Source organism: Vipera ursinii (assembly GCF_947247035.1).
Source record: "Vipera ursinii genome assembly, chromosome: 3".
Taxonomy (NCBI): Eukaryota; Metazoa; Chordata; class Lepidosauria; order Squamata; family Viperidae; genus Vipera; species Vipera ursinii.
The window spans coordinates 162236055-162255492 of NC_139516.1; the positions used below are offsets into that span (position 1 = coordinate 162236055).

Sequence of the window (19438 nt, forward strand, 5' to 3'; positions counted from 1 at the left end):
CTGTCCTAAAATAACTTTAAACTTGAATTTCCATCGTCCATATTTTAGAATTTATTTTTTTAATGATTTTTACACTTAGAACAATAGTTTTAAAGATCTGACCGAACTCCAAAACCAGGTCCCTTGGGTGGTTCTATCAGAGAAGTCAGACTACCAGATGGCTCACAAGAGAAACGTCCACTTCTGAAAAGAAATAAAAAATCAGTATTAGACATTGTTCTGTATAATTTTAGTCATTCTGAAACATCCACAAAATCTGTTTCAACTTTTGATGACTTATTTTAAGCATCTTTTAGTTCAATACAAGATAGAATGTGATGGAAAGAAATAAAAATGTGGAGTTGGGGGATTTCTAGTTGTCATATGTACACATATTCTGATTACAATAATGCTGTACTTAATGACTGTAATGAAGCCTGCCCATCATGACAGCTGTAAAGTGGGTCACCACATTACAACCTTTTTGCAGTGATTGTTAAGCAACTGTTGACAATGGGCCAGTTTGTTGAAAACCAGAAATAAATTCCAGTTGTAAATTCCAGCAAATGTGACTGCAGGAAGCTACAAATGTAGGCCAGTTGACTGCCCAAAATATGGTCATATGAACCTGTAGAAAGGGAGGCTGGCCATTAGAATTGGGTCAGAAGTACCCTTGGCAAGGTCCATTATAGTATTTAACAGTTGCTAAGGAACTTGTCACATTTAGAAACAAAAATATTTTACCGTATATACTTGAGTATAAGCCGACTCGAGTATAAGCCGAGACCCCCAATTTCACCCCCCAAAACTGGGAAAAGTTGTTGACTCGAGTATAAGCCGATCCGCCGTTCTGTAAGCCTCCGCCACCGGCGGAGGCTGGATCCGCGCTCTGCAAGCCTCTGCCGCCAGCAGAGGCTCGATCCGCCATTTTGCAAGCCTGAATACACAGGAATACCCTGTGTGGCCGCGGCTCTCGGGGAAGCCCCGGCTGTCCGCTTCCTCGCTCCACGCTGCCATTCGGGGCCCGCGCGTTCCCCGGGCAAATCGCGGCGCCCAGCAGGCGAGGAAACACGCCCGTTCCAGTCGCCCCCCCCTTCCCTCAGGAGACGCGAAGCAAGTGACCGCCCGGAGCTTACCGAGGACTTGCGCGCGGCCGAGGCTTCGGTGCTTCCAGGATCGCGCGCACCTCTCCCAAGCCGCCGCCGTCCGGAGACCTGCCAAAGTTTGGGGAGGTTTGGGGAGGTGCGCGCGCACCTCCCCAAACCTCCCCAAACGCCTCCGCGCAGACCTGCCGACGTTTGGGGAGGTTTGGGCGCCTCCCCAAACCTCGGCAGGTCTCCGTTCCTCCTGCCGACGTTTGGGGAGGTTTGGGCGCCTCCCCAAACCTCCCCAGGTCTCCGTTCCTCCTGCCGACGTTTGGGGAGGTTTGGGCGCCTCCCCAAACCTCCCCAGGTCTCCGTTCCTCCGCGCAGACCTGCCGACGTTTGGGGAGGTTTGGGCGCCTCCCCAAACCTCCCCAAACGTCGGCAGGTCTCCGTTCCTCCTGCCGACGTTTGGGGAGGTTTGGGCACCTCCCCAAACCTCCCCAGGTCTCCGTTCCTCCGCGCAGACCTGCCGACGTTTGGGGAGGTTTGGGCGCCTCCCCAAACCTCCCCAAACGTCGGCAGGTCTCCGTTCCTCCTGCCAACGTTTGGGGAGGTTTGGGCGCCTCCCCAAACCTCCCCAGGTCTCCGTTCCTCCTGCCGAAGTTTGGGGAGGTTTGGGCGCCTCCCCAAACCTCGGCAGGTCTCCGTTCCTCCGCGCAGACCTGCCGACGTTTGGGGAGGTTTGGGCGCCTCCCCAAACCTCGGCAGGTCTCCGTTCCTCCGCGCAGACCTGCCGACGTTTGGGGAGGTTTGGGCGCCTCCCCAAACGTCGGCAGGTCTGCGCGACGTTTGGGGAGGTTTGGGGAGGCGCCCAAACCTCCCCAAACGTCGGCAGGTCTGCGCGGAGGAACGGAGACCTGCCGAGGTTTTGGGAGGCGCCCAAACCTCCCCAAACGTCGGCAAGTCTGCGCGGAGGAACGGAGACCTGGGGAGGTTTGGGGAGGTGCCCAAACCTCCCCAAACGTCGGCAGGAGGAACGGAGACCTGCCGACGTTTGGGGAGGTTTGGGGAGGCGCCCAAACCTCCCCAAACGTCGGCAGGTCTGCGCGGAGGAACGGAGACCTGGGGAGGTTTGGGGAGGCGCCCAAACCTCCCCAAACGTCGGCAGGTGTGCGCGGAGGAACGGAGACCTGGGGAGGTTTGGGGAGGTGCCCAAACCTCCCCAAACGTCCGCAGGAGGAACGGAGACCTGCCGACGTTTGGGGAGGTTTGGGGAGGCGCCCAAACCTCCCCAAATGTCGGCAGGTCTGCGCGGAGGAACGGAGACCTGGGGAGGTTTGGGGAGGCGCCCAAACCTCCCCAAACGTTGGCAGGTCTGCGCGGAGGAACGGAGACCTGGGGAGTTTTGGGGAGGTGCCCAAACCTCCCCAAACGTCGGCAGGTCTGCGCGGAGGAACGGAGACCTGGGGAGGTTTGGGGAGGTGCCCAAACCTCCCCAAACGTCGGCAGGAGGAACGGAGACCTGCCGACGTTTGGGGAGGTTTGGGGAGGCGCCCAAACCTCCCCAAACGTCGGCAGGTCTGCGCGGAGGAACGGAGACCTGGGGAGGTTTGGGGAGGCGCCCAAACCTCCCCAAACGTCGGCAGGTCTGCGCGGAGGAACGGAGACCTGGGGAGGTTTGGGGAGGCGCCCAAACCTCCCCAAACGTCGGCAGGTCTCCGTTCCTCCGCGCCCTGCCTGCCTGCTTCTTTCCGCTGCGGAAAGAAGCAGGCAGGCAGGGCGCGGAGGAACGGAGACCTGCCGACGTTTGGGGAGGTTTGGGGAGGTGCGCGCGCACCTCCCCAAACCTCCCCAAACTTCGGCAGGTCTCGGACGGCGGTGGCTTGGGAGAGGTGCGCGCGATCCCGGAAGCACCAAAGCCTCGGCCGCGCACAAGTCCTCGGTAAGTTTTTTTGTTGACTGGAGTATAAGCCGAAGTGGAATTTTTCAGCCCAAAAAGTGGGCTGAAAAATTCGGCTTATACTCAAGTATATACGGTATATATAAGAAAAGCAGTCTTCAATAAATTTTGGCAAATATTTGATATTAATTTGCAAAAATGCCTACAAACACCTTCTGTTTCTTAAAAATTAAGAAGCAGCTTCTTATAGGCCACCATAGCATGGAACATAAAAAGGAAAATGTCTTGGTAATAAGATTCTATATTTAATCTCATATTGAAATATATATCCTGAGAATTTTCTACAGCAGGGACTAGCATTGCACCACAGCACCCCAGAAACTGGGCCACACAAACAAGTGAAGCCCCATCCATGCGATACAGGCAGCCTGTGAAACCATGTCTCCTCCAATCTGCGAAAAAATGTCTCTACAGAACCGGTCCCTGGTGCCCAAAAGATTGTGGGCTGTTCTACAGGATTGCTTTAGTAGTTTTTTTCCTTGCTTTCTCATGGTATTTATTTTATTATGCAAATAAAATACCTTGGTCCAGGTTTTGGAATATTTCCAGCTTTCAATTCATCAATTATGTTTTCAATGTCTTTTGTTGTCAGATCTTCCTGTAAAATTAAATGAAAACAATATTACACATATTAAATATGTCATTTTCTTCATCTGAGTATGTTTAATGTATTTAACATGTTATAGAACACTTTTTTGCTACAGACTATAAAAATTGTACTTCAGAAGTTATTAGACTATTTTATATTTTATTCCATTTATATAGCTGCATATCTTTCAATGGTGACTTTCTGTAATAGTCGGAACATAATCTAAAAACCATATATTAAGTTTAAAATATACACATAATGTTTTTACTGTGTCTATATCAAATGCAGTTAGTAATCAGTTATATTAGCAACAGAATACAGTACTGTCAAAATTAGATATCTGAGAACGATAAATTTCTTAATTGTCCAACTGAAGTTATAAAAGGAAAATTCGAAAATGTGTCTATATGTTTATTGTGTCAAGTTGAATTCTGCATACTTAATAAAAAGCATCATACTCTCATTAGAGTACTACATGTGATTTAGCACGGGTTTTCAAGCTTTTTCAAGTTATGGAACCGATTTATTTTTTTTAAAAAAAATTCCTGCATTCCCAGACAAGAGATAACTCTAGTAAAAAATTTGCTGTGTTTGAACTTTCCCCCCTTAATCTGAAGGAACCCCATCCTCATGAAACCCTAGTGTTCTGCAGGATACAATTTGAAAATCCTGATTTAATGCACAAAAGCAATCTAGGTAATACACAAGCAAAACTGCCAACTGAATGAGGAGCAAGTTTTACACTGGTATGAAGGGATCACAACATTTCAAGTTGCCATAATAAAATCCTTTAACAGGGCTTTTCAACCAGCTGGTGATGCAGCAGTGACACAACAAGATGAGGCATGTGGTGGGCAGCAGGTGAGTGGATGCCCGCTAACGGGCTTCCATGATGGATCTGAAATGACAGGTGCTCTTTAAATGTAAGGACTCATTCTTGCTGATAGTTAGAATCTTTAATATTTGGAATCAAAATGAAGGTTTCCTATTTACAATAATAAGCTGTCAGGTTAGGTTAATTAGTTTAACACATAGTTGGAAAACTACTCAAATTCTTTTAAACTAAAACGCCTGGTACAGATGCATTTTTCTTCAATCATACAGTTTGTAATGTACATAGGTTTGCAAAACAATGGGATAAAGGAATATTCCTGAACTTGTTTTATGATTTATTTCATGGTTACTGTTAAATTGTGTGAATGCATCAATGCAGTGCATGTTATCTCAGCAGAGCTTGGATTCATTGAATGAGTTTACAAAAAATGTAAATATTGCAGAATATACAGCCTTATGCTACATAACTAAGGTCCATTTCATGCTGAATAAACTAAATTAATGTACCGGTATCTTAAATAGAAAACTATATTTAGATAAGTTTACTCCAAAAGCATTTTATTAAAATAAATTTGATAAAAATAAAAAAAATCAATTTAAATTTTAAAAAATCCATTTTTTAAAAAAATATCAAGTATTATCCAGCCTGTCCCAAGATAATGTTGCAAGTTCAAATGTGGGTCAGTCACCAGGACCAAAGGTTTAGTCTTCTGAGCTTTCGGACTTGTGCTGGAGCCCATCCTCAGGAAAATTCTCTCTCACCAGAACGAGTCCTTTGAGCTATTCTATGAGTTGCATTTATGTGGTGCCTTCCTATTGGCTAATTGGTGTGTTGATGGCTGACAATTGGCTGTTTCCTTGTGCTGCCAAAACTACAATGTGATTCCTGATGAGATCATGGTCTCCTCTGACATAGTGTCCCTATTTACATCCCTCCCTCCTCACTTAGCATACAAATAATAGATAAGAAAACTAGAAGAAGAGTACAGCACAGATCAAAACAATCTAACCAGGATAAAAATCAGGTTACTCAAGTACTGCCAGCATATCTTCATATTCAAAAGGGAAATGTATGAGCAAATAAAAGGGACACCCATGGGACCCCCAGTATCAGAAGTCATTGTAGAAACTGTGAATTAGAACATTGTGCATTTTAAAACTACACTTCTAAATTTTGGTGCCATAACGTAGTCGTAGGCGACACATTTGTCATCATCAAAAGAAATGCACTGAAAGACTTTCATATCCTACTGAACTCCATCTTCCCAGACATACAATTCACAATGGAGGAAGAAACGGCTAGACAATTATCATTTTTAGATGTATTTGTCAACAGGCAGGAAGATGGAAGCCTAGAAACCAGAGTTTATCACAAGGGGACCAACACGCCACATATTCTTAGTTTCAACAGTAACCATCCACTGTCACACAAAAAGTTGCATCAGAACACTATATGGCAGGGTGAGAACTGAAGAAAAGGTGAACAATTCAGGCAGAATGGTACCCACAAACATAAGATGCCTGCAGAACACACACCTGTGGACATGGTTACCAGCATCAAATTCCTGGGTTTGCTGGCTTGGTCGCTCAACAGTGAGAAACTGGTGAAGCGGGCACAGCAGTGCCTGCACTTCCTGCATCACATGAGAAAAGCTCTTTTTCCTTCCTGTCATACAGCATCACAGTCTGGTTTGGAAGCATCACTGCTTCAGACAGGAAGGCGGTGCAGAGAGTGGTGAGGATGGCAGAAAAGATCATTGACAGTTCCCTCCCTCCCATCCAGGACATAGCATAGAAGTGTTGTTTGAACAGGGTTTGTATCTGGGACACTACTCATCCTCTTCACAACCTGTTTTCCTGGTTACCTTCTGGGAGGAGGCTTCGTGGTATCCCTAGCAGAACATCCAGATTCAGCCATAGTTTCATTCCATACAGCATTAACCTTGTGAACTCTTAGGCTTCCTCCTTCCGTTATATATTCAAGTTGGACAGTATTTAATATTTTACTGTTATGTATATGTAGGGGTGTGGGTCTATACATATGTTGTATGTAGTATGTTTTGGGTGTGTCATGTATGTGTCTCACTTTGAGAGCGGGCAACTAAATTTCATTTTTGATGTGCGCCATTGTGCCTACAGTAAAAAAAAGACAATAAAGATTATCTTAAGAACAAAAATGAAACAAGGTATAAGACCAATTATATAGCACATCCTGCCATAAATGCAAAACACAGCTTCTGACATCTGAAAGTGGGCATTGCATACCGCCTAGAGGCTACCATAAGAGGACAAATCATGTATTGCAAAGATAACTTGAAGGTGGGAGATACTTCTAATGTAATCTACCGGATCTCCTGCGTGGATTGCCCCATGACTGTAGGATGGACAGGGAGATTGCAAGAACAGAAGCAAGTGGTCAGACAAGTAAACTCAAACACATCGGTAGTCTCACATAGTAATGAACAAGAACATATTCTACTTTGCAGCTACTAAGATTGTTAGCTGTGCAGGTACAAAGATAGCCAGGGAATTGATTGAAATCTGGGAAACAGGCCCCTTGTCAGTCAACAGGAGTGCTTATTTACCACCAGCTTACCAGGTACTTAGGAGCCAAGGACTTGGCAGCACATCAACACGCCAATCAACCAATAGGAAAGCACCATATAAACACAATGTATAGAATAGCCCAAAGGACACATTCCGATGTATGTATGTATGTGTATGTATGTATGTATGTGTGTGTGTGTGTATAATGTATGTATGTATGTATATGTATGTGTGTGTGTGTGTGTATATATATATATATATATATGTGTGTGTGTGTGTGTGTGTGTGTGTGTGTGTGTATGTGTGTATATATATATATTTCTTGAAAACATATTGATCTTTTTCTTTTTATCATGATGGAACAACAAATGAAATATTGAGAAGCACTAATCTAATTCATATAAAATTAATTTCAGTAAACAATTCTGTTCATTAGAATATCATATGAAAACCTGTCATTTATGCTAATTTAATTTTTCTAGGCAACAAGCATATACAAGATGAATACACTGAAAGATCTAAGGCTTATTCCTACTTACATAATAGTTGTCATTTATTTGTACCATTGGTGCATTTACACAGGCTCCCAAGCATTCAACTTCAGTTAGAGTGAAAAGTTTATCAGATGTAGTTTCCCCAACTTTTATACCTGAGGCAAGAGAAATTAGTTTGATTTATAATAAAGCAAACTGTAAAAATGAAAATTTTATGGCTATTTGTCCCAATACAATGTTCCAAAACAGATTATAGCAGTTTGTATAATTCTTAGTTTGGATTTTCTGCATTAAATTGGCATATACACTGGGACAAAAAAGTATTTAGTCAGCCACCAATTGTGCAAGTTCTCCCACTTAAAAAGATGAGAGAGGCCTGTAATTTTCATCATATACCTCAACTATGAGAGACAAAATGGGGGGAAAGAATCCAGGAAATCACATTGTAGGATTTCTAATGAATTAATTTGTACATTCCTCGGTAAAATAAGTATTTGGTCACCTTCAAACAAGCAAGATTTCTGGCTCTCACAGACCTGTAACAACTTCAAGAGGCTCCTCTGTCCTCCACTCGTTACCTGTATGAATGGCACCTGGTTGAACTTGTTATCAGTATAAAAGACACCAGTCTACAACCTCAAACAGATACTCCAAACTCCACTATGGCCAAGAAGAGCTGTCGAAGGACACCAGAAACAAAATTGTAGACCTGCACCATGCTGGGAAGACTGAATTTGCAATAGACAAGCAGCTTGGTGTGAAGAAATCAACTGTGGGAGCAATTATTAGAAAATGGAAGACATACAAGACCACTGATAATCTCCCTCGTTCTGGGGCTCCATGCAAGATCTCACCCCGTAGGTTCAAAATGATCACAAGAACAGTGAGCAAAAATCCCAGAACCACACGGGGGGACCTAGTGCATTCACCTGCAGAGAGCTGGGACCAAAGTAACAAAGGCTACCATCAGTAACACACTACGCCGCCAGGGACTCAAATCCTGCAGTGCCAGATGTGTTCCCCTGCTTAAGCCAGTACATGTCCGGGCCCATCTGAAGTTTGCTAGAGAGCATTTGGATGATCCAGAACAGGATTGGGAGAATGTCATATGGTCAGATGAAACCAAAGTAGAACTTTTTGGTAAAAACTCAACTCGTGTTTGGAGGAGAAAGAATGCTGAGTTGTATCCAAAGAACACCATACTTACTGTGAAGCATGGGGGTGGAAACATCATGCTTTGGGGCTGTTTTTCTGCAAAGGGACCAGGACGACTGATCCGTGTAAAGGAAAGAATGAATGGGGCCATATATAGTGAGATTTTGAGTGAAAACCTTCTTCCATCAGCAAGGGCATTGAAGATGAAACGTGGCTGGGTCTTTCAGTATGACAATGATCCCAAACACACCGTCCGGGCAACGAAGGAGTGGCTTCGTAAGAAGCATTTCAAGGTCCTGGAGTGGCCTAGCCAGTCTCCAGATCTCAACTCCATAGAAAACCTTTGGAGGGAGTTGAAAGTCCTTGTTGCCCAGTGACAGCCCCAAAACATCACTGCTCTAGAGATCTGCATGGAGGAATGGGCCAAAATACCAGCAACAGTGTGTGCAAACCTTGTGAAGGCTTACAGAAAACGTTTGACCTCTGTCATTGCCAACAAAGGGTATATAACAAAGTTTTGAGATGAACTTTTGTTATTGACCAAATATTTATTTTCCACCATAATTTGCAAATAAATTCGTTAGAAATCCTACAATGTGATTTCCTGGATTCTTTTCCCCCATTTTGTCTCTCATAGTTGAAAATTACAGGCGCCTCTCATCTTTTTAAGTGAGAGAACTTGCACAATTGGTGGCTGACTAAATACTTTTTTTGTCCCACTGTATGTTTCCCAATCTGTTGTCGCCACTAGAGTTGCAATCCTGTTTATAGGAATGTATGGGTATATAGCTGGCTGTTAGATAATATAATGAGCCAAATGTTATCTTAAATGAAGGTATTAATTTTATTTCATAAACTTCAGAAAAACTATTTTGTGGGTTGGGGGAAGAATGAAATAGTATGTGAAATTTCAGCAAGCTTAAAATAAACGTATGCATCTTGCCCTTAAGGAGTCTCACCACAAAAAGCCAAAATGTTGGCCTCATCTTCTCAAAAATTGAAAACAGCTGGAAAAAGATGTTGACAGTACAGCTACATTTTAAAAAGCATCATCAAATAAAATCAGCTTTATTATAGCCATTTCAATGGAAATATCAGGTCACCATCTTGGCTTTTTTTTAAAGAACTGATTTCATCATGACTGCTCATTTTTTAAAAAAAACATTAGAAGGTAGTGTCTGAGTTTCTTATTTTAGTTTCTCTTCCCTATTCTATTTTATGTTTAAAAAATTCAATTTTTATTATGGTCACAGATCAGCACAAAAAATTAAACATTAAAATAAAGCAAAACTGAACAGAACCAAACAGAACAAGATACAGTAATATATTACAATTGATAGTGAAATCATCAATGGGTGACCAAGGTCTTCCTAATTTTATTGACAGAGTAATAAAACTTAGCTATATTCAAAGAAACTAAATTGTACTAATGCGACAATAGTAGTCGTATACAAGAGAGATCAGGATATTTCTGGGATATTTAATCAGATAAAGTGTTATAAGATGGGTCTGTAATTCCCTATGGGGGGTTGTGTGTTACGTGTTTTGACTTTCAAGCTACAAGAGCAGAGATTTTTGTTTTCATTAATCTGTACCCTGTCTTTAAATTCTTTCCAAGTGAAAGGGGAGTGTGTGCTATGGTGCTGGGCAAGTGGAGGTGGGTGGAGCACACAATGGAGTGTGTGGGGAAGTTGCAGATATGCATTACTGGGATACTTGTAATCCTTTCCAGGTGGGCAGTGCAGTTACGGAGCAAAGGATTCCTGGGGGGGAAGGGGGTTGGAGAGGGCCTGAAAGGCCCAATGAAAGATGCATGCAAAAGTCTTTCTCCTCAGGCTAAAAATCCTGCTGCTTGGTTTTTTGGCAGGGACCTGAGTGGGTCCTCCCAGGGTCTCCCCTACACCCTGAGGCATCCCACGTGCCTTACCTGTGACTCCAATCACTTAACAACCTGCTAGATTGCTCAATAATAACTGGGAGTGCTGAGACTGCAGTCACTGAACAGTCACCCGAGCAATCTTGTAATGTCTCATTCAACAACCACTTCACTGAATGACCAATACTGTTACAAGTCAAGGACTGCCTATATTCTTAATTACCTCCCATAGCTTCTGTTCTCAAATTACTGGCTTCTCTTTTCTTAGACTCTTATTTCCTTTTCCCCCTTTTCTTAGCTATAAACCAGCCTCTCAGGATATGCAGCTCCACCATCAACAGCTAAAAAAAATCCTGTTGTTCAGTTCTAAAGGGTACAAGGATAACTTTGTCATGATCACGTTTCTTTGCAAATATGCTTTTCAGAGTACAAATATAAATTGGATTAAGTAAAAAAAGTCAATACAACAAGAACAGGCTCATGATACAGGAAAATTAAGTGCTGTTTCATACCAAGCTTCTTCTGAATGGCTTCTAATATACTATCTGAATCTCGAAGCATGCAAGGTGTGGTAGTGCAGATTTGAATATGATACTTCCCAACAGGCTTGCGATTAAACATTGTATAAAATGTTGCTACTTCATAAACTCTCATAGGAGGCATTTGTAGAATGTCAGCAACCTATAAATAGAAGATCATTTTTTATTTGAATATATTTACATATATTGCTATTTTTAGCAGAAGCAATAAAAATCTCACAATGTCTTAATTTTCCTAAATTATAACTCGCAGAGAATTCTTGCAGAGTTCAACCTGAAGTTATTATCTGAATATTTTTAAGACTGAAAAACTTCCTTTTATCACCTGACAACACTCTAAATTACTTGTTTTAACAGAGGTACCTAATGAATATTAAAATTATTTTGTGTTAATATAGTTATTGTTCAGTTGAATGTATGCTAAATTATCAAATTAAAGAGAAGTACCTTATTCATAGCCGATATAGGTAACCATCCATGTTGTCTTTGAGCTAAATCCAGGACTGGGATTACTGCCGAAGATTTATGTCCTTCTGGGTAGTTGTTTACTATTACATCTATCCTCTATTAAAGAAAATAAATATTACAATAACCAATTTTTATTGAAATAGAAATACAGCATTTCATCCATCAAAACATGAAAGGTCATCAAAAAGGGACTAAACGGCATAAAAGCCAAAGTAATTTAATAACAAAATTTAAAAAAACATACCTTATAATTTTCAGGAGTGAAATCAAATGGGGTGCTTGGATTGTTTTCAGGAGTATCTCTGTGCTGTACAAATTACAATAAAATAATGAAAAATGCACAGAAAACAAATTTCAGATAGTTACATATAGAAAAATTATAGCTCTTGTCTTAATAATTATGATACTTCATGAGGAGAGATTCCTCTTATGAAGATATGAAAAGCTCTACTAGCAGCTGAATTATAGGAGCCACCTTCTACGCATGTTTCAGACTGTATGTTTATTATGTAAGCAAATTGCATTATGAAAATAACTTTGCAGTAACTGGATGCAGAATTGAAAAATAAAAGTTTATGATAACCTATACAGTTGCATGCCATTTAATTGATCACCTAAAAGTAAAAATTATTGTACCCAGTCAAATATTAAAGTAGAGGTAATCCTTAAGAAATGACAGGCCATATGACAAGTGTTCAAAACAACAACCAAACACCCCAAATGTACCTACAAACCTGTCCCTTCAAAGTTACAACAGATGCAGCGCTAAAGCAGTCATTCACACTTACGATAGACCACGGGGATTCTGCAGCACTTTTCCCTGCCAGGTGTTCCCCCTCAACCCCTGTAGCATTAGGCCTCCCAATGACTCTTGGAAGCAGTGCCATTTTCATTACCCTTAAAATGGTGGCTGCTTTCCAAGAGTTCTGTGCCTGTCTGTTGTCCCTCATCAGCTGACAAGCAGGGAGGCTGCAAAGCTCTCCTAACTCTCTAGGTTTTGGGAAACCAGCCCTTGTGAAAAAAAAAAGGCAGTTTCAGGATGAGCTTCCCAAAACCTTTTCCTTACTTACTCCCCTCCCTGTCCCCCTGCCACATTTTTTTCAAAAACAAAAAACAAAAACAAAAAGCAAACACTGCTATATGGAACACTGATTTAAAATTTAAATGGAATGAACAAGGAGGAGATGGATATAACATATGAATAAAGATGGTTTGAACTTGTGGACTGAACTGATGAAGGCATGTAGGGAAATGAAGGTTTAATTACGAATAAAAAAGCTGAAATATGTTTAAAACACCTTGGAAACATTTAGACTGTTAAGGAAACCTATACAAGTAGCAATTTGTAGTTAGTGATAGTTGCATGTTACACTCCACTGAATGGAGCTAGTGAAAGAACCATGTGTGAATTTCAGGAGAAACTGCAGAATATTTTGAATAAGAAGATCTAACATTACTTGGTTAGGTAACATGAATGGAAAAGTATTAATGCCAGTCTATGTTAAAACAGAGGTCCCCAACTCCCGGTCCATGGACTGGCACAGGGCCATGGCATGCCAGAAATTGAGTCACACAAACAAAGCCCCATCCGCGGGATGCAGGCAGCATGCAAAACCATGCCCCTTCTGGTCCATGGAAAAACCTCTCTCCACGGAACCGGTCCCTGATGCCCAAAAGGTTGGGGGCCACTGTGTTAAAAGACACAGCCATCCAGGGACCCAAGATGGAATGAGAATTGTGACTGGTGAATATCTGCTTAGAAAAGTATTGATTTGTTTAGAGCAGACACGTCAAACTCGCGATGTCACATGACATTGTGCAATGTATTGGGACGGTTTTGCCATTGCCGGCAATGGGGTGGGCACAGCTTCCGCGTGACACATCCGGCCCGCGGACTGGCACTTTGACACCCCTGGTTTAGAGTATATAGTTAAGAACTCATGTGTAGACATCAAAAAGGAATAAATATGACAGGAAATTCTGAATAAATATGACAGGAAATTCTGAATATGGGACAGATGTTTTTGTAGAAAGAAATGATTAAAGGAAGGAAATTAAAGAAAAGTGAAAGTACAAAGAATGTGACAACAGATGGTACTAGTTCTATATGAGAAATATTAGTAAACATTAATTTCCTAATTAAATGTAAGGAAAAAGGACACAGAACTGTTTGAAATAAAGAATACACAGTACCACAAATGTAAGACATGTACAGGATGATGTCAATAGTGAAAAAAAAGAAAATTTTCATATTTTTCTGAAGAGAAAACTAGCAGAAAATTTAAAGTTTTAGATGAACACTGATGGGAGTGGGGAAGGTTGTCTAATCAAATATCTTCTCTTTGGAATGACCAAAATGCTTTTTAACACAATATTTTAAACCCAAGATTTCAATGTTTATATACAATCAATTTATACTTATAGAAATTCAATGTTATTATAAAGTTTAATTTAACAACTAAATATGCTGCTAATCCTCAATACATACTGTAACCACACCACACTAATTGTTCAATAAGTACACTTTTTAAGTTACAAAATATGTTTTTTATTTCCAACCTTTTTCCTACTTCAGTTGACAAAAACAGAAATCTGGTCAGGTAAACTTATGCATTCTGTATATGTCATTTTGTGTATGTAAAACTAACACAGGAAGCCTATACACGACTGCTAAATAGGACGTGTATGTATATAACAGACAAGCATTTATACTTTGGGGGCTGCTATTCCCTACATGCTTGTTGGAAATATATTCCACTAACAAAATAAGCTTTTCTAAACATGATAGCTCAGTAGGTTGATGTATTTGCCAAGTAAAGCAATAATATATGCAATCACCTACAAGACTATGTATAGCAGTTTTATTATTACTAATAGAAAGTGTAATGTTGTTATAAATACTGTTAAATTGCACACAAATAAGCCACATTTTTTCCATTTTACTAAACATTTTGTATAATCATTTATGCAAACTACTTACCACAAACAGAGTTCCACCACTACTTCTGCATTCTGCTGATGTATGAAGGCAGCGAAGATTTGTCATCTACAAATATTTCATATAAAGCAAACAGTTTGTATTTGCAATTACAGCTAAGAAATCGAACCAACCTTAAATTATGCTTAAATCCTTACTGAATTAGATGGGTCTATTTTAAGTTACTGTACTGCTGATAATCTCTCTGCACTACATATAACCAAAAGTATAGAATATTAAATGAAAAAGTAGGTAATAATATCTGTAATAATATGTATTGACATTTCAAATTTGTCCTTTACCTGCACCTAAGTCTCCATGATTCAAAAGAAGAAATTGCAGGAAGTTTAGAACAGGAAAGATATAAACAGCTTGAATTTCGTCTTGCGATAGCATGCTCTTTAGAAATCCCGATAAGGCTCCTTTTCTACAGGAACTAAAAAAGGCATCCTATCAACAGAATCTTCAGTGCTTTTGTGACATAACCAACCATAATCATTTCCTTCTATGTATCTGCCTACATGAATAAAGGCTTTTGATAGAAACATGCTGAGGGAATACAGTATTTCTTTGAATGAGTTTTAAAACTCCAGACCAAATGAACTAGCCAAAGCTATAGGTATTGAGGAATTCTGGACAACTGATAAAATGACAGCTGAATGAATGATAGCAAATGTCAATAACTAGAGAAGAGAGGAGAAGAGACCAAGCTCCAACAAACTATAGACCACTAGTCAGTACAATTTCAATATCTACTAAAATTCTAGAGCAGATAATAAAAGGATACAGTATCCTGAAAATACTGTAGTAACTGCCAGAAATCAGAACCAATCTTGCTAGGCTAACGTGACCTCTTTTTGATCATGTGATTTTCCCACGGGATTCTAAGAATCTTACAGCCTTAATTTTGCAAAAATTTAACAAAGTACTCGGTATTAAGTTAATTAACAAGTTAAGTATGGATCAGATGCAGCAATATATTGAAGATACATCTTATGTCTTGGTGAATCACAAGTGACAATAAGCCAAAAGCATGATGCACCTGCAAAATAATCATGAAGGATAAGAATAAGGGTCTTGCAAGGTTTAAAGTAATATCTCAGTCAGCTTGCCTACAGTCAAACAGTGATGGTTGCAGAAGAATTGGGTATCAAAACTAGAAAACCAAAAGCAAAACCATATTTAATCCCAAACAAGGTCACATTGGAAACCAAAATAAAATAATTAAGATCAAATACAAGTAATTTAAAGAACATGAAAGAGTAAAAATGTAAAGATAAAGACAAATCTAGTTTAAAAAATCTTAGCATCAGAAAAATTAAAGAAGCTTTGGAAATCATAAAGCAACCAATAAACGCAATAACTGGGAAAACTGATACATGAATCATCCAAGCAAAATCAGCTATTTCAATCAGACCAGAGGCAATTCTACCAGAGTACAAATGGCAAATTCTGAAAATGGAAAACCAAACAAAACAAAAACAATCCAGTTTTGGAAAGATCTATGGGAAAATTAAAAAGAAAACTATAATAAAAATGCTGAAGGGATAAATGAATTTGAAAATGGATTTAGTAAAAATTAAATGGTAGAATTAACAACAGAAATAGTTGAGTGAAAAGAATTTTAAAAATGGACATTTTTGCAAATGCTAGATTAATGGACTTATTTGAAATTTTGACAGTATCCTGGGTAGCAAAAGTTTTATGCAATGACCAGAATCCATCTAAAATAATCAGGTTATACAAATACAAAAGTGATGTATGGTGTACAAACGTAAACATATTGTCCACTTCTTTGGCATACTATTCTCTTTTCTGTTTATTTAAAAAAATAAGGATAGAATCAGGAAGTGCTCAATAGGCTGAGAATTTTAATTTTAATTTTAATTGGGGGTTTTACTTAATCAGGGACGGATATAATTTTTTAAATTTGTTTTTAACTTTTGTATTTTTGTTTTTAATCACCCTGAGTCCTTCGGGAAAGGGGGGTATATAAATGTAATAAAATAAAATAAATAAATAAATATCTTGGACATTATAAAAGGAAAGATGCACAGTAAACCTTTTGATTTTTGTATCTCTAACTCTTGCATCTGTAAGAATCGGGCTTCATTCAGAAATTTAATATTCATATATTTCCCACACCAATGTCCACCCCTGACAATATATAGGATAACAGACCATAACAGTTTCAAATATGCGTAACTATCCATCTCAAATTGATGTAGAAAACGCTGCCCACATTAATACAACCTCAGCTCCTGTGTTCCGTTAATCAGCTACCGTATAGTTTTAAGGCGGGAGGACCTTTGTGGAAGCCAAGAGGTAGAAAAACTGTTCGGGCAATGACGGAAGATTGCAAATTTCGGCCCTATGCCACCATCACCTAGGTCAGGGGTAGGCAACCTCGGCTCTTTTATGACTCGTGGACTTCAACTCCCAGAATTCCTGAGCCAGCTATGCTTCCTGCAATCACGGAAGATTGCAAATTTCGGTCCTATGCCACCATCACCTAGTTCAGGGGTAGGCAACCTCGGCTCTTTTATGACTCGTGGACTTCAACTCCCAGAATTCCTGAGCCAGCATAGCTGGCTCAGGAATTCTGGGAGTTGAAGTCCACGAGTCATAAAAGAGCCGAGGTTGCCTACCCCTGACCTAGTTCGACGCATACGAATTAGCATAAACGGAACGAAGCAATCAAGACGGACTGATATGATATTTGGAGCGATGCGAAGGCACAAATGGTTCGCTCCGCATCCATCTTCCCCTCGCTCGTCGGTTTAGGCCCGCCGCTTCTAGCAAAACAAGCGTTGCTCTGACACCCCCGCCCAGCCTGCCCTGCCGCTCTTTTCGCTTCTCCTCCGCCAAGGAAGTGAGGCACAACAGCCCGAACCTCACGCTCCTCCCCTTCCCGGAGAGGGAAGGCCACTCTGCCCTTGGCCGCTCTTCACTCTCCCCCGAGATCGCTAACGGCGCCCGACTTGCTCCTTTAAGGACGCCAACTTTTCCCGCCCCCCCCACGCTCCTTACCAAGCGCGGAAAGGCAATCCGAAAAGGAGCAGGGAACCACATGGCGGCGGCCGCCCTCACCGCCACCTCGACCCGAGCTCGCCCGCTCTCTCGAGAGTCAAAAGAGCCTCGCTCCCCTGGGCGCTCTCGACAGCGCATGCGCAACCGCTGCAGCGGAAAACAACCGGCCTCTCGGGAGCGCGACGCGCGCGCGCGCGCGCTCGCTCTTTCAGGACCGTGATTATGAACGCGCGCGCGGCTAGCGGGTGGAGCGGCGGCGCAGACAAGGCGAGCTTTTCCTTTCAAAAGCGAAGCTGAGATCAAGATGCGGATCCCGGCAGTCTCATTTGCAGCCTGGAGTCCTGATGCATGATGCATGATGCATACTTTTAGGGCTTTCTGGCTTTTTTAAAAAACAGTCCCAGCTTGGAAAACCACAAGAGTGTCTTCCTGTGCCCTTTGAATCTGCGATTGAGATGTTTATTAAAGCTTGTAGCAGCCGAGAAAAGGACCGGTTTCATGTCTCCCCATTCATTATATGCCAATAATAAGGGCGGTAAAGAGGACGCCAAGAGACAATGAGAGCAGTAAATCTGGCAAATATGACATTTTGGTTCATCGTTGTATATAGAAGCTAACTGGAGCAGAGATGCATGCTTATTGTAGTGTAATCCTGTGTAAATCCATCTAAAAAGAATTTAGGAGGTTTTATTTTCCTAGGCTCTAAGATCACCGCAGTTGGGGACTGCAGCCAAGAAATTAAAAGAAGTTCCTGGGGAGGAAAGCTATGGCAAACCTAGACAGCATACTAAAAAACAGAGACACCACCCTGCCAACAAAAGTGTGTATAGTCAAGGCCATGGTTTTTCCATTTGCAATGTGTGGCTGTGAAAGCTGGACCATAAGAAAGGCTGAGCGCCAAAGAATTGAGGCCTTTGAACTATGGTGCTGGAGAAGACTCCTGTGAGTCCCTTGGACTGCACAAGGTGATCAAACCGGTCAGTCCTAAAGGAGATCAACCCTGACTGCTCTTAAGGCCAGATCCTAAAGCTGAAACTCAAATACTTTGACCATCTAATGAGAAGGAAGGACTCACTGGAGAAGAGCCTAATGCTGGGAAAGATTGAGGGCAATAGAAGAAAGAGATGGCAGAGAATGAGGTAGCTGGATGGAGTCACTGAAGCAGTAGGCATGAGCTTAAATGGACTCCAGAAGATGGTAGAGGCCTGGAGGAACGTTGTCCATGGGGTCGTAATGGGTCAGACACGACTTCACAACTAACAACAACAATATAAGAAATTAAAAAGAAATTTAGGAAAACATATAATACAGTTCTAGGCTGCATCAATAGAGGGATAGTATTAAGATTACCAGAAGTGTTAACTGCTTTATACTGCTTTGGAAAACTCCACTTGGAATACTGCATCTAATTTTGGTCATCACAATATAAAAAAGATGTTGAGACTCTAGAAACGTGCAGAGAAGAGCAGCAAAAATGATTAGGAAACTGGAGACTAAAACATGATAAATATTTGCAGGAATTCTGGGTATGTCTAGTTTAACTAAGAGGATTAGGATGACATGATAGCAGTCTTCCAATATTTGAGGCGATGTCACAGAGAAGAGGGAAAACACATGAGGGCAGGACAAGAAGCAGAAGATGAAGTAACAAGGAGAGATCTAACCTAGAATTAAAGACAAATTTCCTGACAGCGAGAACAATTAACCAGTGGAAGAGCTTTGCCTCCAGAAATTGTGGATGCTCCATCACTGGAGATTTTTTAAAAGAAATTGGAGAGCCATTTGCCTGGAATGATATTGAGCAGGGGTCCCCAACCTGTGGGCCACTACCGGGCTGTGGCCTATTAGCCACAGGGCCACATGAGTGGCTGGCTGGTGTGTGTGTGTGTGTGTGTGTGTGTGCTT

At 41.3% G+C, this 19438-nt stretch overlaps 1 protein-coding gene across 2 annotated transcripts; it reads right to left on the reverse strand.

The window, feature by feature from the left end:
• Nucleotides 1–35: 35 nt before the first annotated feature.
• On the reverse strand, nt 36–17671 carry NDUFV2 (NADH:ubiquinone oxidoreductase core subunit V2; the record flags this gene model as incomplete). 2 transcript variants are annotated; one of them, XM_083358547.1, is made up of 8 exons in its annotated part: nt 36–183; nt 3546–3622; nt 7534–7643; nt 11032–11200; nt 11506–11622; nt 11771–11833; nt 14507–14572; nt 17534–17671. In XM_083358547.1, the coding sequence occupies 8 exons, from the start codon at nt 17669–17671 to the stop codon at nt 90–92; spliced, it is 834 nt and encodes a 277-aa protein (XP_083214673.1). In that variant the 3' UTR covers nt 36–89. The 2 variants fall into 2 exon arrangements, with proteins under 2 accessions (XP_083214673.1, XP_083214674.1); XM_083358548.1 differs by lacking the exon at nt 17534–17671 and adding an exon at nt 14806–16017.
• Nucleotides 17672–19438: the final 1767 nt, after the last annotated feature.